Source organism: Neltuma alba, unplaced genomic scaffold (genome assembly GCF_004799145.2).
Source record: "Neltuma alba isolate B1F8T4 unplaced genomic scaffold, ASM479914v2 tig00013206_pilon, whole genome shotgun sequence".
Classification (NCBI taxonomy): domain Eukaryota; kingdom Viridiplantae; phylum Streptophyta; class Magnoliopsida; order Fabales; family Fabaceae; genus Neltuma; species Neltuma alba.
The window spans coordinates 1-25,946 of record NW_021637511.1 but is presented as its reverse complement, the minus strand read 5'-3'; the positions used below and the strand labels follow the sequence as shown (position 1 = coordinate 25,946).

Below are 25,946 nucleotides of genomic sequence, written 5' to 3'. Positions count from 1 at the left end.
ATGATACTAGTATATTACATGCTATATCCCATTTTATTTAAAAGATTGGTCATTTTTGGATAAGCTGCATAAAATTAAAGGAAGCATTCAATATATATATATATATATATATTCTTCTGGTCCTTAATATAAGACCCATTTAACTAATTTGATTAGATTAAGGAAGTTAGGCAAGTTAATTAATTATAAAAAATGTGACACATTTTTCCTAAAATACTATAATCATCTTTCTTAATACCCCCTCTTCCTCTTCTAGTTGATTATGATTGATGGAGTATCCATAACGGTAATTTAGAAAAAATTAATAAATATGATAAATGGGTCTTATATTTAAGACCAAAACCAACTCAACAATTAGGTCTTATATTAAAGATCGGAGGAGTATATATATCTTGAAGCAAACATTCAAGTTGCTAAAGCAGCTCCACAAGAATGTAATAAACAGAAGTTGCCATTAAATTCCACTTCTAACTTTCGATGTCAATGGCAATTACAGAGGAAAAAACAAGAAATTTGAGTTTGGTAGCTGTCAATTCATACAATAATCATTACTATCATCACCGCATGGAGGGATTTGGAAGTGGAATCATTGAGGTCTGGGTTATAAATGATCTCCGAAATATATTAATATATTTATAATCGTTGGGCCTCACAAAACCATGCAAAAACCAATAGAAAATTTTCAGGAAAATTAACGGACTGTAACAATCAAGCAGAGCAGAAGTAGATTAGAAAAGGAAGGAAATCAACCCCAAAAGAAAAAAACAAAAAGCTCACAGTAACGCTTCATAACCCCAATCAGCAATATAAGGGATGAAAAACGAGAAACCCAAATCATACGGGAATGAATATGGAAACCCAGATCAGATCCTTAAAGTATATGATACCGTTAAAAAATAGGAATCCAATTTTAACTCACGTAATTGACCCAATGACAATTATTTCACTTCCAGTTCAGTATGTCATGGATAAAGCGTCCCACATAGGAGTAGGAAGATCCACCCTCCATTAAAGCCCTCCGACTCATCTCACTCATATGCTTCACCTTCTTCCTCACCTCACTCTCCTTCTGCATCACTTCCTTTATGCCTTTCTCTATTCTCTCGGCACTTATCACCCCCGATTTGCCCACAGTAGCATCAGACTCATCCCTGTAATCCATGCAGATCTCTACACTTATCTTCAACTCACGCACCACTTGGAACGCATTCAGCTGTTGCTCCGCATAAAGCGGCCACGTGGCTATTGGCACCCCGTAATATATGCTTTCCAGTATGGAATTCCACCCACAATGCGACACAAAACCCCCAACTGCTGTGTGAGCCAGAATTTGGGGCTGTGGAGCCCACCCTATGACTCTTCCAATCTCAGCCGTCCGCTCTAAGAATCCTTCCGGTAACACTTCTTCCAGCTCTGAGAATGAGTAATCTTTCGGCACTTCGAACGCCGATCCCTTGGGCGGCGGCCTCCGTAAAGACCACAGGAAGTGCACCCCACTTCTTTCCAGAGCCCTTGCGATTTCTGTCACTTGATCCTGCTCATCGAAATAACCCCTGCTTCCAAAGCACAAGAATAGAACTGCTGAAGGAGGTTGGTCATCAAGCCACTCCATCACATGATCTGATCTTTGTGTAATCGTCGTTTTGGTGTCCATTACATTTAAGATCGGTCCAATGGGATAGACAGTGAGATCACCTTTGGAGAACGAGTGAAGTGCATGGGGTTCAAGCTCCTGGAATGTATTTACTATTACGCCCTTTGCTTTCTTTATCCTGCTCGCATTGTTTAAAAAAAACAGCGTCCAATCCCTGTCGAACATAACACTGGGGAAAACACTGACAGGAACGCGGTTCTCGTAACACGGGATGGCAAACTCAGTGCCCGAGTCCTTGAAGTTAAGCTCAGTCGTGTCCACGTTGTCTCGCTCCCGGAGCGTGTGGATATGAAGCTTGAAGCCCAGAAAAGCGGCACTAGAGGTGAAGAACACCATGGTAGGAACCCTGAACTCGGTGGCTACGTCAATCATGGCTGTGCAGAACATGTCCACAACGAATCCCGCCAACCGAGGCGAGTCGGTTGCCGAGTTGAGTTTGGACACAGCGTCTTTGACGTTGGGTTTCTGGGTTTCGACGAGAGAGTTCATAAGGGAAGATGAATGAAGTGTCTGATATTTGGTGGGGTCAGGGTGCGGAGGAAGGAGAGTGAACTGGAGACGTTCTGGGAAGGAAAGAGAAGAAGTGAGGGAGTGGGTGTAGGCTTGAACGTTGGGATCAAATGGTGCTCTTATGATGAGGACGGTGATGGAAAGGAGGTGATGGCGGTTGATGAGAAGCTTGGCGAACTCGACGGCGGAGACGACGTGACCCATGCCAGGACAGGGCACGAAAACCAGCTGCAATTTCTTCATCCCGGTAAATAATGAATCGCGTGCTCTGATTTGTTTTGGCGATGGAGATGATACATTAATCAAAGCAATATCTTGTTCGGTGAGCGGTATTATGCAGATATACACATGAGAAGTTCAAGCGGTTCTGAGCTTCTCCTCTTCTCTTTCAATCCTTTTCCCTTCTTTTTTTTTTTGAAATTATTAGATTAATATTTTAACTCTTCATATTTAAGTCTTTTTAAATCTATTATTAAAATTTTAAAAGCTAAATTATATTTTTAGTCCTTTAACTTTACACAAGGTTTTATTTTGATCCCTTAACTTTAACAAATAAATTTTTAGTCTTCTAGCCTAAAACTGTTAAAAAAAAATGATGACATTGATCTCTTGAATGCTGATAAAACATTATTAAATATTAACACATTAAATTTAATATTCAAAACAATTATATATGATTGTTATAAAAGATATCATTTAAGACTAATAATTTTTAGGTTAAAAGATTAAAAATATACTTTTTAAAATTAAGGAACCAAATTAAAAAATATATATTTTAACCAATTTTAAATTATAAAAATAAATAAATTATAAATTATAAACTATATTAAGATTTAATAAATAATTGTTTGTGAGTGCACTAAATATTTTTAAAATTTTTTATAAATAATTTATAAAAAATTAAAATCTAAATTGTTGAAACACGATAGATTAACAATTTGTCTTTCGTACGTAATAACATTTCATTGGATGAAAATCCGCGGAGATCTTGAGAACCGTTCGTAAAAGATAACTTACATGGTGCTCAAATATGATAACCAAGGCATGGTTGTTTTATATGTGATGGAAGTATATTGATTTTTTATGTGCAAGTGGACAGGATATATAGGTGCTTATTTATTTCAAAATTGAAGTTAATTTCCTAAAAAATCTTTATTCAAGTTCTTTTTATGTGTTGTGTTGAATCTTGAAAGTTGGTTTACATATTCTTGTATCCATCAGTTGCGGATCTAAGAACATGGATATCAAATATTTGGAACTTGAAGAATGAATTGAAGAAGGTCGTTTTTATAACGTGACATGCTAATAAATTTTGGGAACTGATCAATCGCAAACTATTACTCCTCCGGTCCTTAATATAATACCGTTTTAACTAATTTGATTAGATTAAGAAAATTAGATAAGTTAGTTAATTATAAGAAATGTGACACATTTTTCTTAAAATATCATAATCATCTTTCTTAATACCTCCTCTCCCATTTTTACTTGATTATAGTTGAGGTATCTATAAGGGTAATTTAGAGAAAATTGATAAATATAAGAAATAGGTTTTATATTTAGAACTAAAACCAACTCAATAATTAGATCCTATATTAAAGACAAGAAGAATATATGATGTGTTGTTATAATTCTAGTTTCTATAAATAATACCCAAGAAGCTAATCAATATACATTCGTTCTTTAGTCTAAAAAAATTCCGGAAGTTGTTGACAGCTATGAAAGCCTAAAAGATGGGTTGGCACAAAATGTCAAAAAGGTCGTGCTATTTTCTGAAATCTTGCCTTTGCTTTTCCAGTCACTCGATGGCGAACACTCATTGCAAATTATGTATTCAGTTAAAAGTTCCTCATGATATTAAAAAACATCATATTTGTAGGAAGTTGGATCATAAAATCATTTTCCCATCCATAAGCATCTCCCAGTGTGATACTACCTCTCATTTTTTATAAGGGTTAGTTGATTAATTTAAATAGATAAAAAAATTTATTAAGTTAGTTATTTATAATAAATAGGTGTCGTTTTTCTCAAAATATCTTTACTAATTATATGTATCAGCTAAAATTACCATTTGATGGAATCTTTGACATAAACAATTATATTATTACAAAGACTACTTTAAAAAAAATAGATAAATATGAAAGACAAAATAAATTGAAGTTTTATATTTTATGATTAAATTAAATATTAAATTAGTTTTTATATTAAGTAGCGGACGTAATATTTGGTAAGGGCAGAAATTGGGACGTGAAGCTAAACATTACTCCCTCCGTTCTTCATTATAAGAGACAAATAACCAAATTACGTTGATAAAAAAAACAGTTAAAATTAGTTGAGGACAATTAATGTGTAAAAAGTATAATGTTTTTTCTAACAATGCCCCCATTAATAAGGAGAGAGAGTATGTGAGAGAACAATTAAATTATTAAAAGAAAGAGAAGTGGGAGGGAGAGAGAGTATGAGTTGAAAACAAAATAAATAGGGGTAAAATAGGAAATCAATATAAAAAAATAAAGACAACTTTAAAATGTCTTTTATATATGAAAACATGCCATAAACATCAAATGTCTCTTATAATAAGAAACGAAGGGAGTACTTATTAGTAATCTGCTGTTAAAATTCAAGTGAGTAACAGAGTAACGGTGGGCATCGAGGAACCGCAGTCTCTTTACTACACGTGGCGGGGGATGTTGGAACCTTCTATATATCCTCTTTCTCTTACGGCACGCGCGGCCATGGGGGGATTATGTTTCATCACATTCTCAAATCTCAAGTTAAAAACGTTGCGTTGAAGGGACAGCCTCAACTACGATCCGATCCCGTGCAATGGGAACATTATTGTTTCATGAATGAAGAAGAAAGAAATCCGTAGAAAAACATGAAGGGGCAAACATAAAATTCCACTCTCTTCTACTACCACTGTCTCACGCGCCTTACGTACCCCTCACCGAGATTTGTCTTGGCGATGATATTGTGAGCAGAGCAGTGTTGGCATACAGTGACACCGTATTATTCACAGTTGTGAGGAGTGAAAACACACGTGTCAAGCTGCATAACTAAACTACCCAACTTTAGTAGCTAAACTAAGTTAGTTAGGAATTAAACAACAAAATATTAACAGCTTTTTCATGCATAAATCATTTATCGAGTATTGTGTTGACTATACAGGATCATTTACTGACAAGGGGTGGGTGACTGCGACGCATGTGAGCAGTATTAATGTTGATCAATAATATAATATTACCTCCCTTCCTAATTATAACAGTTAGTTAATTAATTTAAAGAGATTAAAAAAATAAATTAAGCTAGTTACTTGTAATAAATATATATTGTTTTTTTCTAAAATATTCTTACTAATTAAATGTATTGGCTATAAGTACCATTGTTACGAAGACTATCTTGAAAAAAAATACATAAATATGAAAGATAAAATATATTGAAGTCTTATATTTAGGATCAAAATAAAAATCAAACAAAATCTTATATTAAAAATCAGAGGTAATATTATTTTTATTTTGCCCGAACAAATATGCATGTCCAGAATTTCTAGAATCACTAACACACACACACACCATGCCACGCTGGTTCTCAATATGTAAGTCACGTGCAACATTCTCATACATACTAAGAAATGTATCAAATTAACAAATCTTTTTAATTTTATTCTCATTAAAGTTTCTCCCTCCCCACATTTAAATGTCATTCTCATATCTTTTTCTCTTATTTTTTTTTCTAATAAGAATTAAATAATGATAAAATTGGGAATCAAGTATTAAATATAACATAAGTGACATACACTCATGATGACATAATATTTATCAACGGTTATGATTAAATACGTCTTGATATCATTCTCTCCGTCAATGCTTCTTCCATGTATAGCTAGTAACTCACTCCTTGCCCTCATCGCGATCTAATTCCGTCAATGCTTTTTTTTTCTTTAGCCAACTATTATGTTAGCTTTCAAAAAGTGACATATCCAATTTCTTGAGAAAAATTATACTCAAAGCAAACACTTGGTTAATTTCATATGACTATTCTTATTAAAATTGATACGCCAAGTGAATTCAGAAAACACGAGTAATTCTGCAAGGAAACGACGTCGTCATATGAGTAACAAGCAGTACAAAAGTGTCGTGGTCTTCTAAATCAGGATAGATTCAACATCCTGTTATTCAGTACATCATCAATAAAACGGCCCAAGTGCGAGAAAGAAGATCCACCCTCCATTAATGCCTTCCGACTCAACTCACTCATCTCCTTCACCTTCCTCCTCCTCTCACTTTCTCTCTTCATCACCTCCTCTATCCCTTTCTCTATTCTCTCCCCACTTATCATTCCCGAGTTGCTTCCATTCTTGAAGTTCACCCTATAATCCAATGAGATCTCTACGCCCATCTTCAACTCACGGACCAGTTCGAACGCGTTGGCTTGCTGCTCTGCGTACAGCGGCCACGTCGCAACTGGCACTCCAAAATACACACTTTCCAGGATGGAGTTCCACCCACAGTGGGATACAAATCCCCCCACCGCTTTGTGGCCCAGTACTCGAGCCTGGGGGGCCCACCCGATGACTTTTCCTATGCCTGCCGTCCGATCTAAGAACCCCGCCGGCAACACCTCTTCTGGGTCTGAGTAATCGGTGATGCCTTTTGAACCCTCCCGCGGGGGCTTTCGCAGAGACCACAAGAAGCGGACCCCACTGTTCTCCAGAGCGGATGCGATTTCTCTCACTTGATCCTGACCGAAACAACCCCGGCTCCCGAAGCACAGGAACAAAACCGATGACTCGGGTTGATCGTCAAGCCACTCAATGATGTCCGATCCTTGTTGACGCCTTTCATCATCCTTCGCACTTAAGATGGGCCCCACAGGATAGATCCGGGTACCTCCTTCCGAGAGCGAGTGAATCGCCTGCGATTCAAGTTCCTCCAACGTATTTACGATGATACCGTTTGATTTACGAAGACCCCTGACGTACTCGTCCACAAAACCCTCCCACTCCTTCTCCAGGACTCCTGAGGGCAAAACGTTGGCTGGCACCGGGTTCGCAAAACTCGGGATGATCAGCTCGGTGCCGGAATCCTTGAAGTTAGGCGCCGTCGTGTCGTAAATACCCTGTTCCCGCAGTGCGTGAAGATGAAGCATCAAACCAAGATATGCAGCGCCGGAGGTGTAGAAGACGACGGCGGGAACCCCCAGGTCGTTGGCGACGTCGATCATTGCGGTGCAGAACATGTCGACAACCAATGCGGCGAGTCGGGGAGAGTCCGGGTTGGAGTGGGACTCTTGAATGAGGTCGAACAGAGCCTGTTTGAGGAGGGGTATGCTGTTTTGGACGAGTTGATGTAAATACGGAGCAGACTGAGATTCGTGAATTGGGAGGTGAATGAGCTGAAGGCGCTTGGGGAAATTAGGAGAGGAAGTGAGAGAGTCGGTGTAGGCATCGACGTTGGTGGCACCTGGTGCCTTGACGACGAAGACGGTGATGGAGAAACGGTGGTCGTGGTCGATGAGAAATTTGGCAAACTCCACGGTGGACACGAGGTGACCCATACCGGGAGCAGGAATGAACACTAGCCGTGACTTCGTCATCGCGGAGATGTTTATGTCTAACTGAACGGAACAGCGAAGGAGATACTTAGAAAGAGCAATCTAATTAAGCGTAGGATTCTATAGAGAACTCATCATCGCCGTGCAGCTCAAGGATTGGGGCGAAGAAGTAAGAAGTGAAACCCGGCTCTTCAAATATCGTCAGGAAGAGGAGGCAAAGCAACACACGGCTTTGCTGCTAATTGGTAAAACTGGGGACGCGCATTATGGTTTGACTGTGGAATAATGGGTGTAGATGTTGCACGCTATAAAATAGTCTGCTAATTGGTATCATATATTAACAAAAAAAGTATACAATAAATATTAAACCATAAAATATAATTTCCAAAAATATCAATAATATTTTTTAAAAAAATATCATTCATAATTTAATTTTACGATTCATTATTCTTTTAAATTTTGTAATCATTTGTTACATTGATATAAATTATTTTTTTTTTCATTTTCTCCAGAAATAAACCTCAACGACCAGATAGGTCAAAGTTTAACATGTGTTAGTAACTCAGGGTAACGCTCTCCTGTGCACTGTAGAATAACAACTTTGTTCCCGATGGTTAAAAGAAACCTAAATTTTGCGTTAAAATTAAATTTTAAATTCATCTAAGCCTTGCGACTTCAATGAACCTTTTGACATTTAGCCCAAATAATGCTCTCTTATTCTTAATATAAGATCTAATTATTGAGTTGATTTTGGTCCTAAATATAAGATATATTTTTCATATTTATCAATTTTTTTTAAATTATCCCTATAGATATTCCTTCAACCATAATCAAGTAGAAAAAGGAGGGAGGATATTAAGAAAGATGATTATGGTATTTTAGAAAAAAAATGTCATATTTTTATAATTAACTAACTTATCTAACTTTCTTAATCTAATCAAATTAGTTAAATAAGTCTTATATTAAGCACAAGAAGAGTAATAAATAATGAACCTTTTTGACGGCAAGCATCCCGAATTCCACGTTCTGTATAATTGCACATGGGAAGCTAAAGTTTTGTGAGAAGAGTTGTAATGTGGTGATTATAAAAGTCTCCTACGGAAGAATTTGAAAAAAATTTTGGGTCTGGCAAACGAAGAGCACCGCAGCATTATTTCTGAAGTATGCTTAATTGCTTGTCGCGACTTGACCTTCTTCCTCACCTCACAGTACTCACTCTCCATTTCCTCTTATTTACATTCCATCAACAATGTGCTCATTCCGTTTTGTGGTGAAATATTCATTTCAGGTAGAGACGTTCACCATTAATACTCCCACAGACAATTATTTTTAAATTTTAAAATAAAGCTATACATTGAAAGTAACGAAGCAAACACAATATGCGAGAAAACGACCTCGCTACACGTAATATAAGCACAGAAACAGTCTTGCGGTGGTCTTCATCAATCCCAGTGCAGCTTCAAATCCTATTATTCAGCACATCGTCTATGAAACGGCCCAAGCAAGAGTAGGAAGATCCTCCCTCCATTAAAGCCCTCTTACTCATCTCCCTCATCAGCTTCACCTTCTTCCTCACCTCACTCTCCTTCTGCATCACTTCCCTTATGCCTTTCTCTATTCTCTCTGCACTTACCACACTGCTCCATCCTCTCCTGTAATCCAGGCAGATCTCCACCCCCAGCTTCAACTCAAGCACAAGTTGAAATGCGTTTAATTGTTGATCCGCAGCAAGCGGCCACGTCGCAATGGGCACGCCGTAATATACACTTTCCAGGATGGAATTCCACCCGCAATGCGACACAAACCCTCCTATTGCTCTGTGAGCTAAAATTTGGGCCTGTGGAGCCCAGCCTATCACTCTTCCATTCTCACATGTCCTCTCTAGGAATCCCTCCGGAAATAGTGATAGTTGTTCCAGTTCAGAGTAATCGCTTGGCGGTTCCATGGAACCCTTGGGTGGGGGCTTCCGTAAAGACCACACGAACGGGACCCCACTTGTTTCAAGAGCGCGTGCGATCTCTGTCACTTGATCTTCCTCCTCGAAACAACCCCTACTTCCGAAGCACAAGAATAGAACAGACGAAGGAGGTTGATCATCAAGCCACTGCATGACGTCTGATCCTTTTGGAACTGTCTTTTTGTCCCCTCCGCCGCTTAAGATGGGTCCGACGGGATAAATGGTGAAATCACTCTTTGAGAAAGATCGGACGGCATGGGATTCAAGCTCCTCGAACGTGTTTACTATGATGCCCTTTGCCTTCTTCATCCTGCTTGTGTGATTGAAGAAAAATAGCTTCCACTGCCTGTCCAACGAAATCCCAGGGAAAACACTAACAGGAACACGGTTCACGAAACTCGGGATGGCAAACTCAGAGCCCGAGTCCACCAAGTCAAACGCGGTCGTGTCTACCTTCTCTTGCTCCCAGAGCGTGTGAGTATGAAGCTTGAACCTTAGAAAAGCAGCGCCCGAGGTGAAGAACACAATGGTAGGAACCCCGAACTCGGTGGCCACATCAATCATGGCTGTGCAGAAGACGTCCACAATGAACCCAGCGAGCCGTGGCGAGTAGGGATCCGACTTGAGTTTGGACACAGCATCTCTGACATTGGGTTTCTGGTCTTGAATGCGAGAGTCCAAAACGGCAGATGGATGAAGAGAGTGAGAGTTGGTAGGGTCAGGGAGGGGAGGAAGGAGAACAAAGTGAAGACGTTTTGGGAAGGACAATGAGGAAGTGAGGGAGAGAGTGTAGGCTCCGACGGTGGGATCAGATGGTTGTGTGATGATGAGGAGGGTGATGGTGAGGCGGTGATGGCGGTCGATGAGAAGCTTAGCGAACTCGACGGCGGGCACTAGGTGACCCATGCCTGGTGAGGGAACGAGCACTAGTTGCGAGTCGGTGTTCATCTGGTGAGTGGAAGTGAACACTGAATCAGTCTGCTGCTTGTTGTGATGGTGATATTGCGACCAGAGCTACATGAGTGCGAAGCCACTTGTCTTTGGCATATATAGTAAGTGTTCAGGTTTAAGTTGTGTGGGCAAATGTGTTTAGATATACGGACGATGCGTAAAAGATGGTAACTAACTGATACGTACTATACCCGAAAGTGGTTAATATTCTGTTAATTAGTTTTTGATGAAGTTAGTAACTTAACTAGTTAGCTTATCTCTGGAGCTTTTCATATATGTGCGCGCGCGCATATATGTACGTTCATTTAAATAGTGGGAATAATTACAAGAAGTGATTTGTTACTGTTTGGGTGACGACAAGATCATTTATTGACAAGGGGCCGGGTGGGTGACTGCACCTGATCATGTGAATAGTACTAATGCTGAACAATAATAGAGGTGCTTTCGCTTTGTATGAAAATTTTGGCTGATGAATCATTATTATTTTTGCTCCAACATGTATGTCCACGACGTTCCATAATTCACTCCTCATCTTGCCGACTTGCCCCAAGTCTAAGTGGATAAGCGGGTAGGTGGAGGTGCAGGCCAATCGCATTCAAGTAAAATCACTCGAATGCTAAAAAGTTGGATTCTGTTGGTAGAGAGACCTGGATCTGTACTTCAATTGAGAGAGAAAAGAGAGATTGCGAAGCAAACTGCTGAAGCCAGAAGGTGACAGGTGAATGCTAAAACAGCACAAACTTGGAAAAATAACGGTGAGTTCTCTGGGGGGAAAAAAAAGAAAGAAAGAAAAAAGATGCAATCATTAAAAGAATTTTGATAAGAAGTTAGCAATATCAACCTTATTGTCAGTTTTTTGTAATGAAATTTGTCACTAACCTATGTCATAAGACTTCTTTCTAATTATAATTACATGGTGATTTTCTCGATAACGAAGCATAGAGAAATGAAATTTCTTTATTTTTATTGATATATTTGTTGTGTGTGAGAATAAACTTGACGTAGCTTGAGGACGGTGGCTACGTTGCATGAGTAGCCATAACCCAACTTGACGTGCTCGAGCTTGACGGACTGTGGGAAGTCCCGTAAACGTCGCCGGATTTTGATTAGCCATAACCCATCTGAGCCGTTAATCTCTCCTTACCCATTTCCACATTGTTGCTCGTGCTTCCCATTCTCTCTTTTTTCTCTATGCCTTGTTCTCTCTGTTTCTCTGTGCTGTGTAATGGAATGCGTCTGTGCTAGTGTTGGAGACTGAACATGGGTGTCTGTCTGTTGATTTTTTGTTAAAGTATAGGTATCCTTCTATTGAAGGCAATTCTATTTTCTATCCTGTTGATTTTGTGCCCAAGAGGTGGAGATTTGCCTTCTTTTGTAAACCTCAGTTCCCTTTTATTCAACTGAGTTTTCCACTTGGCTGGAAGCTGAATTACAATTGACTACCCAAGAAAAATGCAAATGAAATACTGCAATGAAAAAAAGAGCTCATCCTTTTTTCTTTAATAATGTTTAAACATTAATCAGGACAGGATATGAATGTTGTTCATGAATATATGGATCTTATCCAGAAAAAAAAAAAGACAAATAAATGAGTTTAAAAAATGCACCAATAGTAAAAACACACAGTGGTTTGGCGAAGGCACTGGCAAGAAAGGCACTGCAAAGGCAGGGAACAGGGCGAAGGCAAGAAATGTCCGGCAAAGGTTGGAAAGGGCAATCAAGTACGATGTCACCACATTAATTTATTAGCTCTGTTTTTTATCTAGAAAAACACAGACAAACAAAGATGTAAATTAAGTTGTAACTTGGTATTATTTTAGTTGGATATCATGAATTTTAATAATGTTACAACAGTGTGGAAACACATGATAAGGTGGAATCGGCACCTATCAATACAAGTTTTTCATTTTTATGACACGGTATATAAGCTGCAAATTAAAAAAAAACATTAATATACTTATTTTATTTCATGATCTAATAACCAAAGCATGCAAGCCACATACCTTGGAAATGAATCTATCATAAGTAAGGTTGTGGTTGCTGTCAGGGTGAGTCCTCCGCACCATTCTCTCGTCCATACATAAAATATGCTACTTGGACCATGGAAAAGAGAAGTATTATTGCAATGTTGTTGTCTTGAGTAAATTAGTGGGAGAGATCAACATCGTATTTCCTTTCTTCGTTTTTATTATTGTTCCCGTCGTGGGCATGACAGCGTGAGTTTTGTTTCTACTATTGCTTTTTTTATTATTATTATTTCTTTAACTTTATGTTCCGGTCATCAAGCTGCATATTTTTTTTCAAAAGAATCTTAATAAAATGTTAGCAATATCAACCTTATTGTCGTTTTTTATATCGAAATTTTTTATAATTAAATTTTTTCAGAATTACATGGTAATTTTCTCGATAAAAATGCATAGAATAGTGAAAAATTCTTTATTTTCATTGATATAAAGATGAGAATAGACATCTAAAATCATCAGGGTAAAACCGCTCGGGTTACGTAACAGTACAATGCATTCAATTTTAAAGATAAAATCTTGTTTATAAATAAACAGTGTGGATGGCTTCACAACCTATCATTCAATATATCATCAACGAAACGACCCAAGTGAGAGTAGGAGGACCCACCTTCCATCAGTGCCTTCCGACTCAACTCACTCATCTCCTTCACCTTCTTCCTCACCTCACTCTCCTTCCCCATTACTTCCTTTATGCCTTTCTCTATTCTCTTCCCATTTATCACTCCCGACGAGCTTCCTTTCCTGAGATCCATCCTATAATCCAATGATATCTCCACCGCCATCTTCAACTCTCGCGCCAGTTGAAACGCATTGGGTTGTTGCTCTGCGTACAGTGGCCACGTGGCAATTGGCACTCCAAAATATACACTTTCCAGGATAGAGTTCCACCCACAGTGAGACACAAATCCTCCCACTGCGTTGTGGCCCAGCACTTGCGCCTGCGGCGCCCACCCTATCACTTTCCCGATACCGTCCGTCCGATCTAGGAACCCCTCCGGCAACACCTCTGATGGGTCTGAGTAATCGGTAATGCTTGTTGAACCCTCTGGTGGAGGCTTTCGCAGGGACCACAAGAAGCGGACCCCACTGTTCTCGAGTGCACTTGCGATTTCCCTCACTTGATCCCCACCGAAATAGCCCATGCTCCCGAAGCACAGGAACAAAACCGATGACTCGGGTTGATCATCAAGCCACTCAATGACGTCCGATCCTCGTTGACCCGTTTCATCATCTTTCGCACTCAACATGGGCCCCACAGGATATATCCTGGTATCTCCTTTCGAGAGGTAGTGAACCGCCTGCAATTCAAGCTCCTCGAACGTATTTACTATAATACCCTTCGCTTTCCGAAGACCCTTGACGTAGTCGTCCACAAATCCCTCCCACTCCTTCTCCAGCAGTATTGTGGGCAAAACGTTAGCGGGCACCGGGTTCGCAAAACTCGGGATGTTCAGCTCAGTGCCGGAATCCTTGAAGTTAGGCGCCGTCGTGTCGAGAACACCCTGTTCCCTGAGTGGGTGAAGATGAAGAATCAGACCAAGAAATGCAGCACCGGAGGTGTAGAAGACGACGGCGGGAACCCCCAAGTCATCGGCGACGTCGATCATGGCTGTGCAGAACATGTCGACGACGAAGGCGGCGAGTCGGGGCGAGTCCGGGTTGGAGTGGGACTCTTGAATGAGGTCGGACGCAGCCTGCTTGACCAGCGGGATGCTGTTTTGGATGAGTTGGGGTAACTTCTGAGCAGACTGAGATTCGTGAGTTGGGAGGTGAATGATGTGAAGGCCTTTGGGGAAAGTAGGAGAGGAAGTGAGAGAGCCGATGTAGGCATCGACGTCGGCTGCGTTCGGTGCCTTGATGACGAAGACGGTGACGGAAAATCGATCGTCATGGTTAATGAGAAGCTTGGCGAACTCCACAGTGGACACAATGTGACCAATACGGGAGCAGGAATGAAGACCAGCCGTGATTTCGTCATGGTGGATATACGCCTGTAATACTGAACTGAATAACGAGGAATCTGTAAAAGGGAAGGAGATACTTAAAAAGAGCAATCTAGGCGAAGGATTCTAGAAAGCTCGTTGCCGTGCTGCTCAAGGCTGAAGCGTACTAGATTGGAGCCCTTAGCGTGAGGCTGGGGCTAGGAAATGAGAAGCGAAATACGGCTCTTCAAACTTTTTTTTGTTGAGGGGGGGGGGGGGGGGAAGCAAAGGGGCACACGGCTTTGCTGGTGATTGGTGAAATTGAAGATGCGGCAGGGAAGCTGCTGATATTTCAGAGGCCTGTGAGGAATATATTACGCCACTTTTCAAATCGAGGAAGTCCACTCATATTTAGAATAATAATTATGTGGGTCAAAAAAAATTTATAGGGTTGGAGCGTAATCAAACAGTACGAGTAGAATTGCTGCAGGTATTATTTTAGATGAAAAAGTAAACAAGTAGTAAATGACATCAATCAAATATTAAGAATCCGTTTGGTTTGATATGAGGAAAAAAAAAAAAAGACAGACATTTTTTTAATAAGTTTATTTTAAAAATTAAAAAAATAAGGTTAAAATTTGTTAATTAATTTTTTTTTTACTCTTCACTTCTCCAAGCTTTTGAAACAAGCTCATTGAAATTTTTTTCCTCTTTATTTTTCTTATACCAAACACACCCGAAGAAATAGTATAAAATAAATATTACGCGACAATATTTGCATGTAAAATTTTAAAAGAAATTTAGTGTGATCTGCTGGTACCTTAAATTTTTCTTTGTCCATTTTAAATGACCGTATGGTTTTCTAAAATTCTATACAAGTGTCTTCATCTGGATATTTTAATACTTATTCCCTTTTTCAAAAATATTAATACTATTTTTTCTGAAAAATATGTGTCCTTCCTGAAGAGCAGGTAGGTCAAAGTTTAACGTGTGTTGACTGTTGACTTACCCAAAAAAAAAAAGTTTAACGTGTGTGGTTACTCAGTGTTATACCCTCTGCGCTGTTTAATATTGCATTATGTCCCTGGGAGTTAAATGAAACCTCCATTTTCGAGTTCAATGACCCTCTCGACACACAGCCCAAAATATAATGAGCATCCCGAATTCCACAGTGCACATGGGAAGTTAAAAGTTGTAAGCTCAGAGTCTGTGTATTTCCTGTTATCAATTTTATTTTCCCTGCTTCCTTTGTTTGCACTGTTGTTATTCAATTCCTGTTATCAATCTAACTGAGTTTTATAAGATCGTCTTCTCAGATTCTGGGAAGAAAGGCACGTTCATTTCCAACATCTCAATCTTCTTTGGAAGAATAAAAATCTTAGAAACCTTCCCATATTCAAACACCCATTTCAGTCCATGATATCGCTCCTGAATCGACCAAAAAAAATAATAATTTGTTTTTGTTTTAATCAAGTCCACACAGGACTTTGCAATATACAGGTAACATTCCAACATATATAGTCATATTGGTCCTATGTGTTTATTTACATTGTCTTATTCTTTTAACCCTAAAAGAATATATGATTGGCTCCTACGCAAGTTTCAGATATTAGATCCGCTGGGATAAAAGTCAAACCTTGACAAAATATAGCAAAATATATAGTAAGATCTCATTTAACTTTTATTTTGATCATAAATATAAACCCCAATCTACTTTTTTCTCATATTTTTTTGTTTTTTAAGGTAGTCTTTCTAATAATAGTAATTCTAACCAATACATTTGAGTAGTAAGGACATTTTAAGAAATACTATCTTTTTATTACAAATAACTAACTTAACTTATTTCTTTAATCTCCTCAAATTAATTAGTCAACTAGCTCTTATAATTAGAATGGAAGGTAATATTTAATCTTGACTATTTAAGAAACAATAATTTAGAAATTTTGAAGCAGTTCATCGCGAATATCTGTTAGGCACATATTGAGTTTTGCCAAAGACACACATGTAAAACAGAACCGAGAATATGGGTTGGGGCCTAGGGGCTAGTCTGCCACAAAGAAGCAGGTTAGTGTTGGCGATTTGCTAGCCCGCCAAGGTGTATGTTATTCCAGCTGGCACTGCATAACCAGTGGGCGGTGGCAGGTTAGCCTGCGGGGTGATAGGTTAGTCTGCGGGTCCTCCTAACCAACCACTTTTTTTTTCCACACAAATAATATGTTATTATATTTGAAAATTTTATTTTCTCATTTACATTTCATTTTTCATGTTGCATATCTAAACCAAAAATATTAAAAAAAATATAACATACTATATCTATAATAAAACTTCAACAACTATAATAAAATATAAGACAATATTTATTACAAAAAAAGTGTTTTAGAAAAACATGGTCAATGAACTTTGAGAAAAATTAGATAGATGCACTTCTAATTTATCAAGAGATAATTTTTTATATCAAATACTGTGCTTGTATGAAAAGATTGTAGAATTTATTACTTGATGGATTAATGTTGAATGGTAATTATGTAAAATATTTATAATGTATTGTTTTATATGTGTATTGACTATTTTAAATGTAGTTAAACACAATTTATACTTGTGATTGTTTATAAAATTTTGGATCACTATTATTAATTTAAAAAATTAAATAAAAAATAAGGTTTAAAAATTGAGAGTTTTTTAAAAAATGGCGGGCTAGCAACAAGTTAGGGTTGGTATATTTTTAGCTAGCCAAAATACACACTACTTTAGCCCGCACTGCATAACCCATGAGTTGTGACGGGTTGGCCCGTATTCTCGGCTCTAGAACTTGTAAAATAGACTTTTTTAATTTAATTTCAAAAAAAAACGAAGTCCATTCATATCTATAATGTTAATCTAGGTATTATTAACATACAAATTTATTCTTTATATAATATGAAAAGATTATATAATCCATAAATGCATTTTTAACTCATGCGTGTTTTACAAATATTTAATAAAAATGAATGCGTTAAAAACTTTTATTTAAATTATCTACATATATATTATACTTCTCCGGTCTTTAATATAATACCTATTTAATTAATTTGATTAGATTGATAAGCTTAGATAAGTTAGTTAATTATAACAAATATGACATTTTTAAAAAATATCCTAATCATGTTATATAACATCCCACCTCTCTTTTTTACGTGATTATATCTGATAGAGTATTGATATAGGTGATTTAAAAAATTGATCACTGTTAGAAATAAGTATTATACTTAGAATCAGAATCAACTCTACATTTAGGTTCGACATTAAGAACTAGAGAAGTATTAAAAAGGTTAAAGTATGTATATTTAGTCATCTAACTTTACATAATATTACAATTTTGTCCTTTAATTTTTAAAAGTATAAGTTTAGTCATTTAACTATAAAATCATTAGATTTAAACAATAATTTTTGGTAACAATTTTGATTATTTTGAAAATTAAACTTAATATGCTAGCATTGAAAAATATATTATTAACATCTAAGATCTCAATATTATTATTTTTTGTTAATAATTTTAGAATTACAGGACTAAAAATATATTTTTTAAAGTTAAAGAATTAAATTAAAATCTTGTATAAAGATAACAAAGAATAAATGTATACTTTATTTAACCTATTAAAAATGTTTCACTTGTTAATCGAGGCTTCATTTACAACTAGTTTTCGGTGGATTGTCAACTGGCTGATATACAGTCCGGATAAAAAGAACTGGCCTATATATGGAACCGTGTTTGAGAATCCATTAAATTTGACATGCGTTGAATTTTCGTACACTAAAAAAGCAATTATATATGCTGAATTTTGATAACAAAAATAAAAATTGAGGAAGTCTAACACGAAGTTAACTATGCAAAATTAGTACTATCTCGTGTTTAATTTAGGACTCATATGGCTAATTTAAAAAATTAAAAAATTTAATAAATCACTTTAAACTATATATATTTATTATTTTTAAACAAATTTATCATACTTATAAATTGATATATAATCTAATGATTTATATAAGTATTTTACAAAAATAAGTAACATATGCTATAACTAAATAATTTAATAACTTTTTATTTTTTAAATTAGTTAATTATATCTTGATCACTAAGTAATTCAATCCAAAAGGAACCATAACATGTTACTCCTCCAGTCCTTAATATAAGACCCATTTAACTATTTTGATTAGATTAAGAAAGTTAGGTAAATTAGTTAGTTATAAGAAATGTAACACATTTTTCCTAAAATACCATAATCATCTTTCTTAATACCTTCTCTTCTTCTTTTACTTGATTATGGTTGAAAGAGTATTTATAGGGGTAATGTAGAGAAAATTGATAAATATGAGAAATGGGTCTTATATTTAGGACCAAAACCAACTCAACAATTAGGTCCTATATTAAGGACTGGATGAGTATTTATTTAAATTTCACATGTGAGCATGATCAAACAACTGTACGAAAAACTTAACGATGTGAATACAGAAAGTAACATCTCCACCTATTCTATCAAACAATTGGAATGGCACACATGTCGATAACTGAAGTTATTTGACTAACTTGATGGTGATGAGCAAGGCATCTAACGCCATATGATTGGAGCTGACGTAAAGGCGGATCAACTGTAACTCTACATTTTTTCTTATTTCTTTTTTCCCTAATTCTTGAACGCCGTCTTGTTTTCATTGATTCCTTTTTGTCATTCTTATTAAAAAGGAACTTACATTTGACAGCAATTTTTAGTGGCTGCACTTAACGAAGTAAATATTTGCTTTAATTAGAGAATAAGGCACCAGTAATATGAAATTACAAATAGAAAGAATGTATAAGCTCTCTCGCCATACCCGTAAGCAACAAATCCGTTACCTTCTTTTGTTTCTGCCAATACAAAATCATTACGTAAAAGTAAAGATCTGGGAGACGCAAAATCATCCAAGGGAACGACGTCGTTATATGACGGGGTCTCCGTCAATCTGGATAGCTTCACAACCTATCATTCAATATATCATCAACGAAACGGCCCAAGTGAGAGTAGGAGGACCCACCTTCCATTAGGGCCTTCCGACTCAACTCACTCATCTCCTTCACCTTCTTCCTCACCTCACTCCCTCTCTCCATCACTTCCCTGATCCCTTTCTCTATCCTCTCCCCGCTTATCACTCCCGACGCGGTTCTTCTTCACATCCAACCTATAGTCCAATGATATCTCCACCGCCATCTTCAACTCCCGCACCAGTTCGAATGCATTAGGTTGTTGCTCTGCGGACAGCGGCCACGTGGCCACAGGCACTCCAAAATATACACTTTCCAGAATAGAGTTCCACCCACAGTGGGACACAAATCCTCCCACTGCCTTGTGGCCCAGCACTCGTGCCTGAGGGGCCCACCCGATCACCTTTCCGATACACGCCGTCCGATCTAGGAATCCCTCCGGCAAACACCTCTGATGGGTCAGAGTAATCGGTAATGTGTTGAACCCTCTGGGGAGGCTTTCGCAGGGACCACAAGAAGCGGACCCGCTGTTCTCGAGAGCTCGTGCTACTTCCCTCACCTGATCCCACCGAGATAACCCCTGCTACCGAAGCACAGGAACAGAACCGATGACTCAGGTTGATGGTCAAGCCACTCCATGATATCGGATCCTTGCTGTTCATCATTCCTAGCACTTAAGATGGGCCCCACAGGATAAATCCTGGTATCTCCTTTCGAGAGGTAGTGAACCGCCTGCAATTCAAGCTCCTCGAACGTATTTACTATAATACCCTTCGCTTTCCGAAGACCCTTGATGTAGTCGTCCACAAATCCCTCCCACTCCTTCTCCAGCAGGATTGTGGGCAAGACGTTTGCGGGCACCGGGTTCGCAAAACTCGGGATGTTCAGCTCCGTGCCGGAATTCTTGAAGTTAGGCGCCGTCGTGTCGAGAACACCCTGTTCCCTGAGGGGGTGAAGATGAAGCATCAGACCAAGAAATGCAGCGCCGGAGGTATAGAAGACGACGGCGGGAACGCCCAGGTCGTTGGCAACGTCAATCATGGCGGTGCAGAACATGTCGACGACGAAGGCGGCGAGTCGGGGCGAGTCCGGGTTGGAGTGGGACTCTTGAATGAGGTCGGACGCAGCCTGTTTGACCAGGGGGATGCTGTTTGGGATGAGCTGGTGTGGGTGCTGAGCAGACTGAGGTTCGTTAACTGGGAGGTGTGTAGGAGGTGAAGGCGTTGGGGAAGCTAGGAGAGGAAGTGAGAGAGTCGATGTAAGCATCGACGTCGGCGGCGCTCGGTGCCTTGATGACGAAGACGGTGACGGAAAAGCGATCGTCATGGTTAATGAGAAGCTTGGCGAATTCCACGGTGGACACAACGTGACCCAATAAGGGGCAGGAATGAAGACTAGCCGTGATTTCGTCATGGTGGTTAATTTACGCTGTATTGAACTGAATAACGAGGAATCTGTGAAGTGAAGAAGGAGATCCCTAAAAGGAGAAATCCAGGCGCAGGATTCTAGAAAGCTCATCACCGTGCTGCCCAAGGCTGGGGCTATGAAATAGGAAGTGAAAGGAAACACGGCTCTCCAGATCTGAGAGAGGAGAAGCAAAGGGACACACGGGTTTGCTGCTATTGGTAAAGTTGAAGATACTGTTACGCGGCTTTTCAAAACGAGGAGGACAATAAGGAAGGAATAATAAGAATAATTATGTCGGTCAAAAAAAAAAAATATTGTCCCGTTCCTGCAGGTATTATTATTTAGATGAAATTTTAAAATTAAATGCCATCAATCGAATATATAAAAGGAAATAGATTAAATATTATGTTGCAATATTTGTGTGTTAAAATTTTTTTCAAAAAAAAATAGTGTCATCTGCTGATAATTTAAAATTGTTATGTATCCATTTTAAATTTCGTATAATTTTCTAAATTTTGTACAAGTTCTTTCGTCTGGAATATTTTAATAAATTTAAACCATAAAATATAATTTCCAAAATATCAATAATATTTTTTAGGGAGGCCAGGTCGTTCAAAGTTTAACGTGTGTTAGTGACTCAGTCTAATAATACGCGTTGTTTATAATTAAGTTCCCTAAATTTTATTCTTAATACGATAAAGAAGGATTATGTAATCCATAAATGCATTTTTTAACTAGTGCGTATTTTACAAATATTTAATAAAAATAAACGTGTTAAAAAATTTTAGTTAAATTACCTTTATATTATATTAAAAAATGCTATTTAAGTATTAATTAGTTGTTACTTGAGGCTTCATTTACAGCAAGTTTACGGTGGATTGTCACCTGGCTTATATATAGAAGGGGGAATTATAATCAGGTCCTAAAAGAGGGATTTAATTATCTCTATTGACAACTGAAGAATAAGTAATGACAAGTTTCAGAACAGAAAAGATAACAGACTTATGTTGCTCATTTGTCATTAAGACTTTTTGATAATTAAATTTCTTTCTTGAACCTCTTGATAATTCTCTTGTATAAAATAGTGTTTGAAAACCCCTTAATAAATTGTCTCGCATTACATTTTCGTGCACTAAAAAAGCAATTATATATGATGAATTATCGGGATTCACAACATATGTATAATTAGACTTTACAAGTTAACAAGCAAAAATTAAACTGTGGCAATAAAAATAAAAATTGAGGAAGTCTAACACAACGTTGACTATAAAATGAATGTTTCCGGCAAAATCAGCACTAAGCAATTCAATCCAAAAATGACCATAACATATCACTCACTCTATATTTAAATTTGATGTGTGATCAAACAATCACTATGAGAAACTTAACAATAAGAATAAAGTTACATCTATACCTATTCTAACAAACAATTGAAACATCACACATGTCTATAATACAAGTAGTTTGACTAACACGTTGATGATGAGCAAGGCATATAATGCCATATGATTGGAGCTGATGTAAAGGAAATGACATATCTGCTTTAACTGTATGTATACCTGCCGGCTCATATTTTCCAATATTATATCATCCATCAACAAGGGATCCTCGTTCTCTGCTACATTACAAAGGTTCTCATTGTGGAATTAGCCAATCTGACTCATTCTAGTTCCGGCAACAATAACTTTCTCTCGTCCTTGCCTTCAAACACCATCTCTTACTTCAAAGCTCAAGACTTGGGATCAAATCTCGTCCTCATATTATCAGTTTCGGCCGCAATGGAAGGAATTCGCATGTGGTTAGTCCTCCTTTTTTGTATTTTCCACATTAAAGTGACACATTGTGTGGAGGAGGAGGTCAAGAGCTCAATGATAAGCTTCCTTGCCAAACTCTCTGGCCAGCAGAGTTTTTTCTACTATGAATTGGAGGGAGACTCTGATCCTTGTACGGACCTCTGGCAAGGCGTAGCCTGCGATTCTCGTAATGTATCAGTAAGAAGGCTATTTCTAGACAGGTTGAATTTATCTGGAACTCTTGATGCTGCTATTCTCTGCAATAGTCAACCTCTAGCTGATTCTTTGATAATTCTGAGTCTTGGTGGAAACAACGTCAGAGGAGGAATAGCAGATGAGATTGGAAACTGCAAACAGATAACTCGCTTGTATTTAGGGGGAAATCAACTTTCTGGGGAACTTCCTCCTTCGCTTGCCGTGTTAAATAATCTGAAAAGGCTTGACATTTCGAACAATAAGTTTTCTGGTCACTTGCCAGGCTTGTCCAGAATCTCAGGGCTGAATGTGTTTCTCGCCCAGAACAATAACCTCATTGGGGCGATACCCGGGTTTGATTTCTCCAACCTTTATAAGTTTAATGTTTCATTTAACAATTTTAGTGGCCGAATCCCAGATGTGCATGGCCGAATCTCTGAAGATAGCTTTTTGGGTAACCCTGAACTCTGTGGGCAACCATTGCAGAAGAACTGTGCCATTCACACTCTTAATGAAATATCTGTAGAACCAAATGGATCAAATGAAATGAATGGATCAAATGAATCAAAGGGTCCTTCTAAAGATCAAATCCTGATGTATTCAGGATATGCTGCATTGGGTTTGGTAATTATCCTTTTCATACTTTATAAACTATGTACAAGGAAGAAAAAACAGAAGGCTGAAGCATCAAATAAGGTCGCATCAAGTAGTGATCATGATGTGTTCGACAAACCTGGCAATGCTTCAAGCGGACAAAAATCAGTAATAAGCAGATCCGAGTTTTCAGTCAACTCTGAAGGGGGGACGGTTTCACAGTCACTTATACTTCTTACACAACCAGTGGTAAGTGAATTGAGACTTGAGGACTTGCTGAGAGCCCCTGCAGAATTGCTTGGCAGAGGTAAGTATGGTAGTCTTATAAGGTGTGATGCTGGACAACAGGAAGACAGTGGTTGTGAAAAGGATCAAGGACTCAGCTACTTCCAGCCATGACTTCAAGCTAAAAATGGAAACTCTAGGCCAAGTGAAGCACCCTTATGTGCTCTCACCACTTGCTTTCTATTGTTCCAATCAAGAGAAGCTTCTGGTCTACGAATTCCAGGAAAATGGAAGCTTATTCCAGCTTCTTCATGGTAAATATCTTCTATTTGTCTCCTATTCAACTTTTAATTTCATCCCCATAGATTTACGCATGATCTTCGTAATACTATACATGCGTTTCAGGCGAGTCAAAGGGATTTGATTGGACCAGCAGGCTAGGAATTGCAGCTATGATAGCAGAGGGATTAGCCTTCATGCATCAAGAGGTTGGGGAGAAAGGTATTGCACATGGAAACTTGAAATCCTCCAACATTTTGCTGAGCCATAACATGGAAGCACGCATAAGCGAGTATGGTGTGATGAGCATGGACGATGAACTGAGCTTATCTTCTGCAAGCCCTCGTCCTTCTGGTTCTGGGCTACCAAATGCGTTGAAGGCAGATGTGTATGGATTTTGGGGTGATTCTTCTTGAGCTACTCACAGGGAAGTTAGTGAAGAACGATGGCATTGACTTGGCGGAGTGGGTCCAATCTGTTGTGAGGGAAGAATGGACTGGTGAGGTGTTTGACAAGGAACTGATATCAGAGTATGCGAGTGAAGAGAGATTGGTGAATCTGCTTCGAGTGGCTATCAAATGTGTTCATCGTTCCCCAGAAGCCAGGCCAAGTATGAATCAGGTGGCTCTCATGGTTAACACTATCAAAGACGAAGAAGAGAAATCTTTGATCTATGAAGTCTGATTTTGCTTGAGCCTTGTGCTTAATACTGAGTCGTATAAATTTGGCGAGTGCAGAGTTTTCTATTAAGTGGAATTTCATTCTATCTCGTGATAACAATTTTTCCTCCAATAATGTGTGTAGAATATTTGCATGGTTTCATCAATAACTAGAGACGTGAAGAAATAGTTTTGAGGTTTTTTGGTTCTCTTTGATATTAAATTGTTTTTGCTGTGCCAGTTTTTGATGATGTATTACAATTTCAAACTATACAAAATTAGTTAGTTTTCTAACAATTTAAAAGTAATTATATTTAAAAGTTGTTACAAATATTAGAAATGTCATAGTTTTAAGTGCCAGACACACACCACACACACACAAGATTTTGATGATGCATGATGGGAAAAGATAAGGCCTGGGGAATAATCAATTCTTTTCCCAGTGCATATTATCATCATGACCAATGACCATGATCAGTAGTTCAAATCAAAACCACGAAGAGTAAAGCTAAGCTTTAAAAAACTACAATTTGTTCGGATGCTGCATTGAAAATTTCCAGTAAGGTGGTTACATTAGCAACGGATATTCAACCATTAATTGATCTCTTTTTTTCTTTTTAGGGGGTGTTTGGATTAGTTTTTTGAGAGTGATTTTATGGACTTTAAGATAAATATGTCAGACACGTGAAAGTATTTTTTAAAGTGCTTTTGCCTTTAATTATATTCACATTCTCCCCCAAAATATGCGCTATAAACAGCAGAAGAAGAAAAATCCTCAAGATCATTCAATGTGGGAAGCCATCATATACAAAGACTTGTTCTCTTGCATAAGATGTACACTTCATATTTACACGAAAATAATAAGTTGCGGCTGCACGACGACTCATAAGAAAACCTTATTCTAAGGTACAATATAGTGTTTGTAGGTGAAATCATGATAGTTAGGATTAGGATTTGATTTCAACAAGCCGACGTATTTGCAGGTTGAAACTTAACCAGTACCCCTAATTGTACCTAATAACTTTGTTCTTCTAATTTTTGTGACTTATGAAGTGATGATTGAAATGTTGAACAATTAATAGTTCACGTTGCCCTTTCAGACTTCAAAAACCGAACATATTCCTGCTGCAACATCTCTCCGCCATGGACTGGATCAAAGCTGCAACTGTAAAAAATGATAACAATGGAGAAAGAATAGCACCACGTGAGAATGAAGATATTGAAAGAGACAAT

The 25,946-nt window shown here is 38.0% G+C and overlaps 3 protein-coding genes and 3 pseudogenes across 3 annotated transcripts; 1 reads left to right on the top strand and 5 right to left on the bottom strand.

Annotated features, from left to right (window-relative positions):
• Positions 1–798: 798 nt before the first annotated feature.
• On the bottom strand, positions 799–2,407 carry LOC114735383 (anthocyanidin 3-O-glucosyltransferase 6-like). Its single transcript, XM_028923071.1, has one exon. It carries the CDS (start codon positions 2,405–2,407, stop codon positions 944–946), a length of 1,464 nt encoding a protein of 487 aa, XP_028778904.1. The 3' UTR covers positions 799–943.
• Positions 2,408–6,287: 3,880 nt separating this feature from the next.
• On the bottom strand, positions 6,288–7,901 carry LOC114735399 (anthocyanidin 3-O-glucosyltransferase 2-like). The gene has a single exon (XM_028923084.1). It carries the CDS (start codon positions 7,754–7,756, stop codon positions 6,311–6,313), a length of 1,446 nt encoding a protein of 481 aa, XP_028778917.1. The 5' UTR covers positions 7,757–7,901; the 3' UTR covers positions 6,288–6,310.
• Positions 7,902–9,082: 1,181 nt separating this feature from the next.
• LOC114735396 (anthocyanidin 3-O-glucosyltransferase 2-like) lies at positions 9,083–20,354 on the bottom strand. Its single transcript, XM_028923083.1, has 2 exons — positions 20,350–20,354; positions 9,083–10,652 (listed from the first exon to the last, which is right to left on the bottom strand). Exon 2 carries the CDS (start codon positions 10,617–10,619, stop codon positions 9,174–9,176), a length of 1,446 nt encoding a protein of 481 aa, XP_028778916.1. The 5' UTR covers positions 10,620–10,652; positions 20,350–20,354; the 3' UTR covers positions 9,083–9,173.
• Positions 13,045–14,815, bottom strand: LOC114735398 (anthocyanidin 3-O-glucosyltransferase 2-like; annotated as a pseudogene).
• Positions 19,500–20,974, bottom strand: LOC114735388 (anthocyanidin 3-O-glucosyltransferase 2-like; annotated as a pseudogene).
• A 1,772-nt stretch (positions 20,975–22,746) lies between these two features.
• On the top strand, positions 22,747–24,738 carry LOC114735379 (probable inactive receptor kinase At2g26730; annotated as a pseudogene).
• Positions 24,739–25,946: the final 1,208 nt, after the last annotated feature.

Excerpts from the sequence above, each read along its gene's own strand:
- LOC114735399 (XM_028923084.1), bottom strand. The coding sequence starts at position 7,756 with ATGACGAAGTCACGGCTAGTGTTCATTCCTGCTCCCGGTATGGGTCAC.
- LOC114735383 (XM_028923071.1), bottom strand. The coding sequence starts at position 2,407 with ATGAAGAAATTGCAGCTGGTTTTCGTGCCCTGTCCTGGCATGGGTCAC.
- LOC114735396 (XM_028923083.1), bottom strand. The coding sequence starts at position 10,619 with ATGAACACCGACTCGCAACTAGTGCTCGTTCCCTCACCAGGCATGGGT.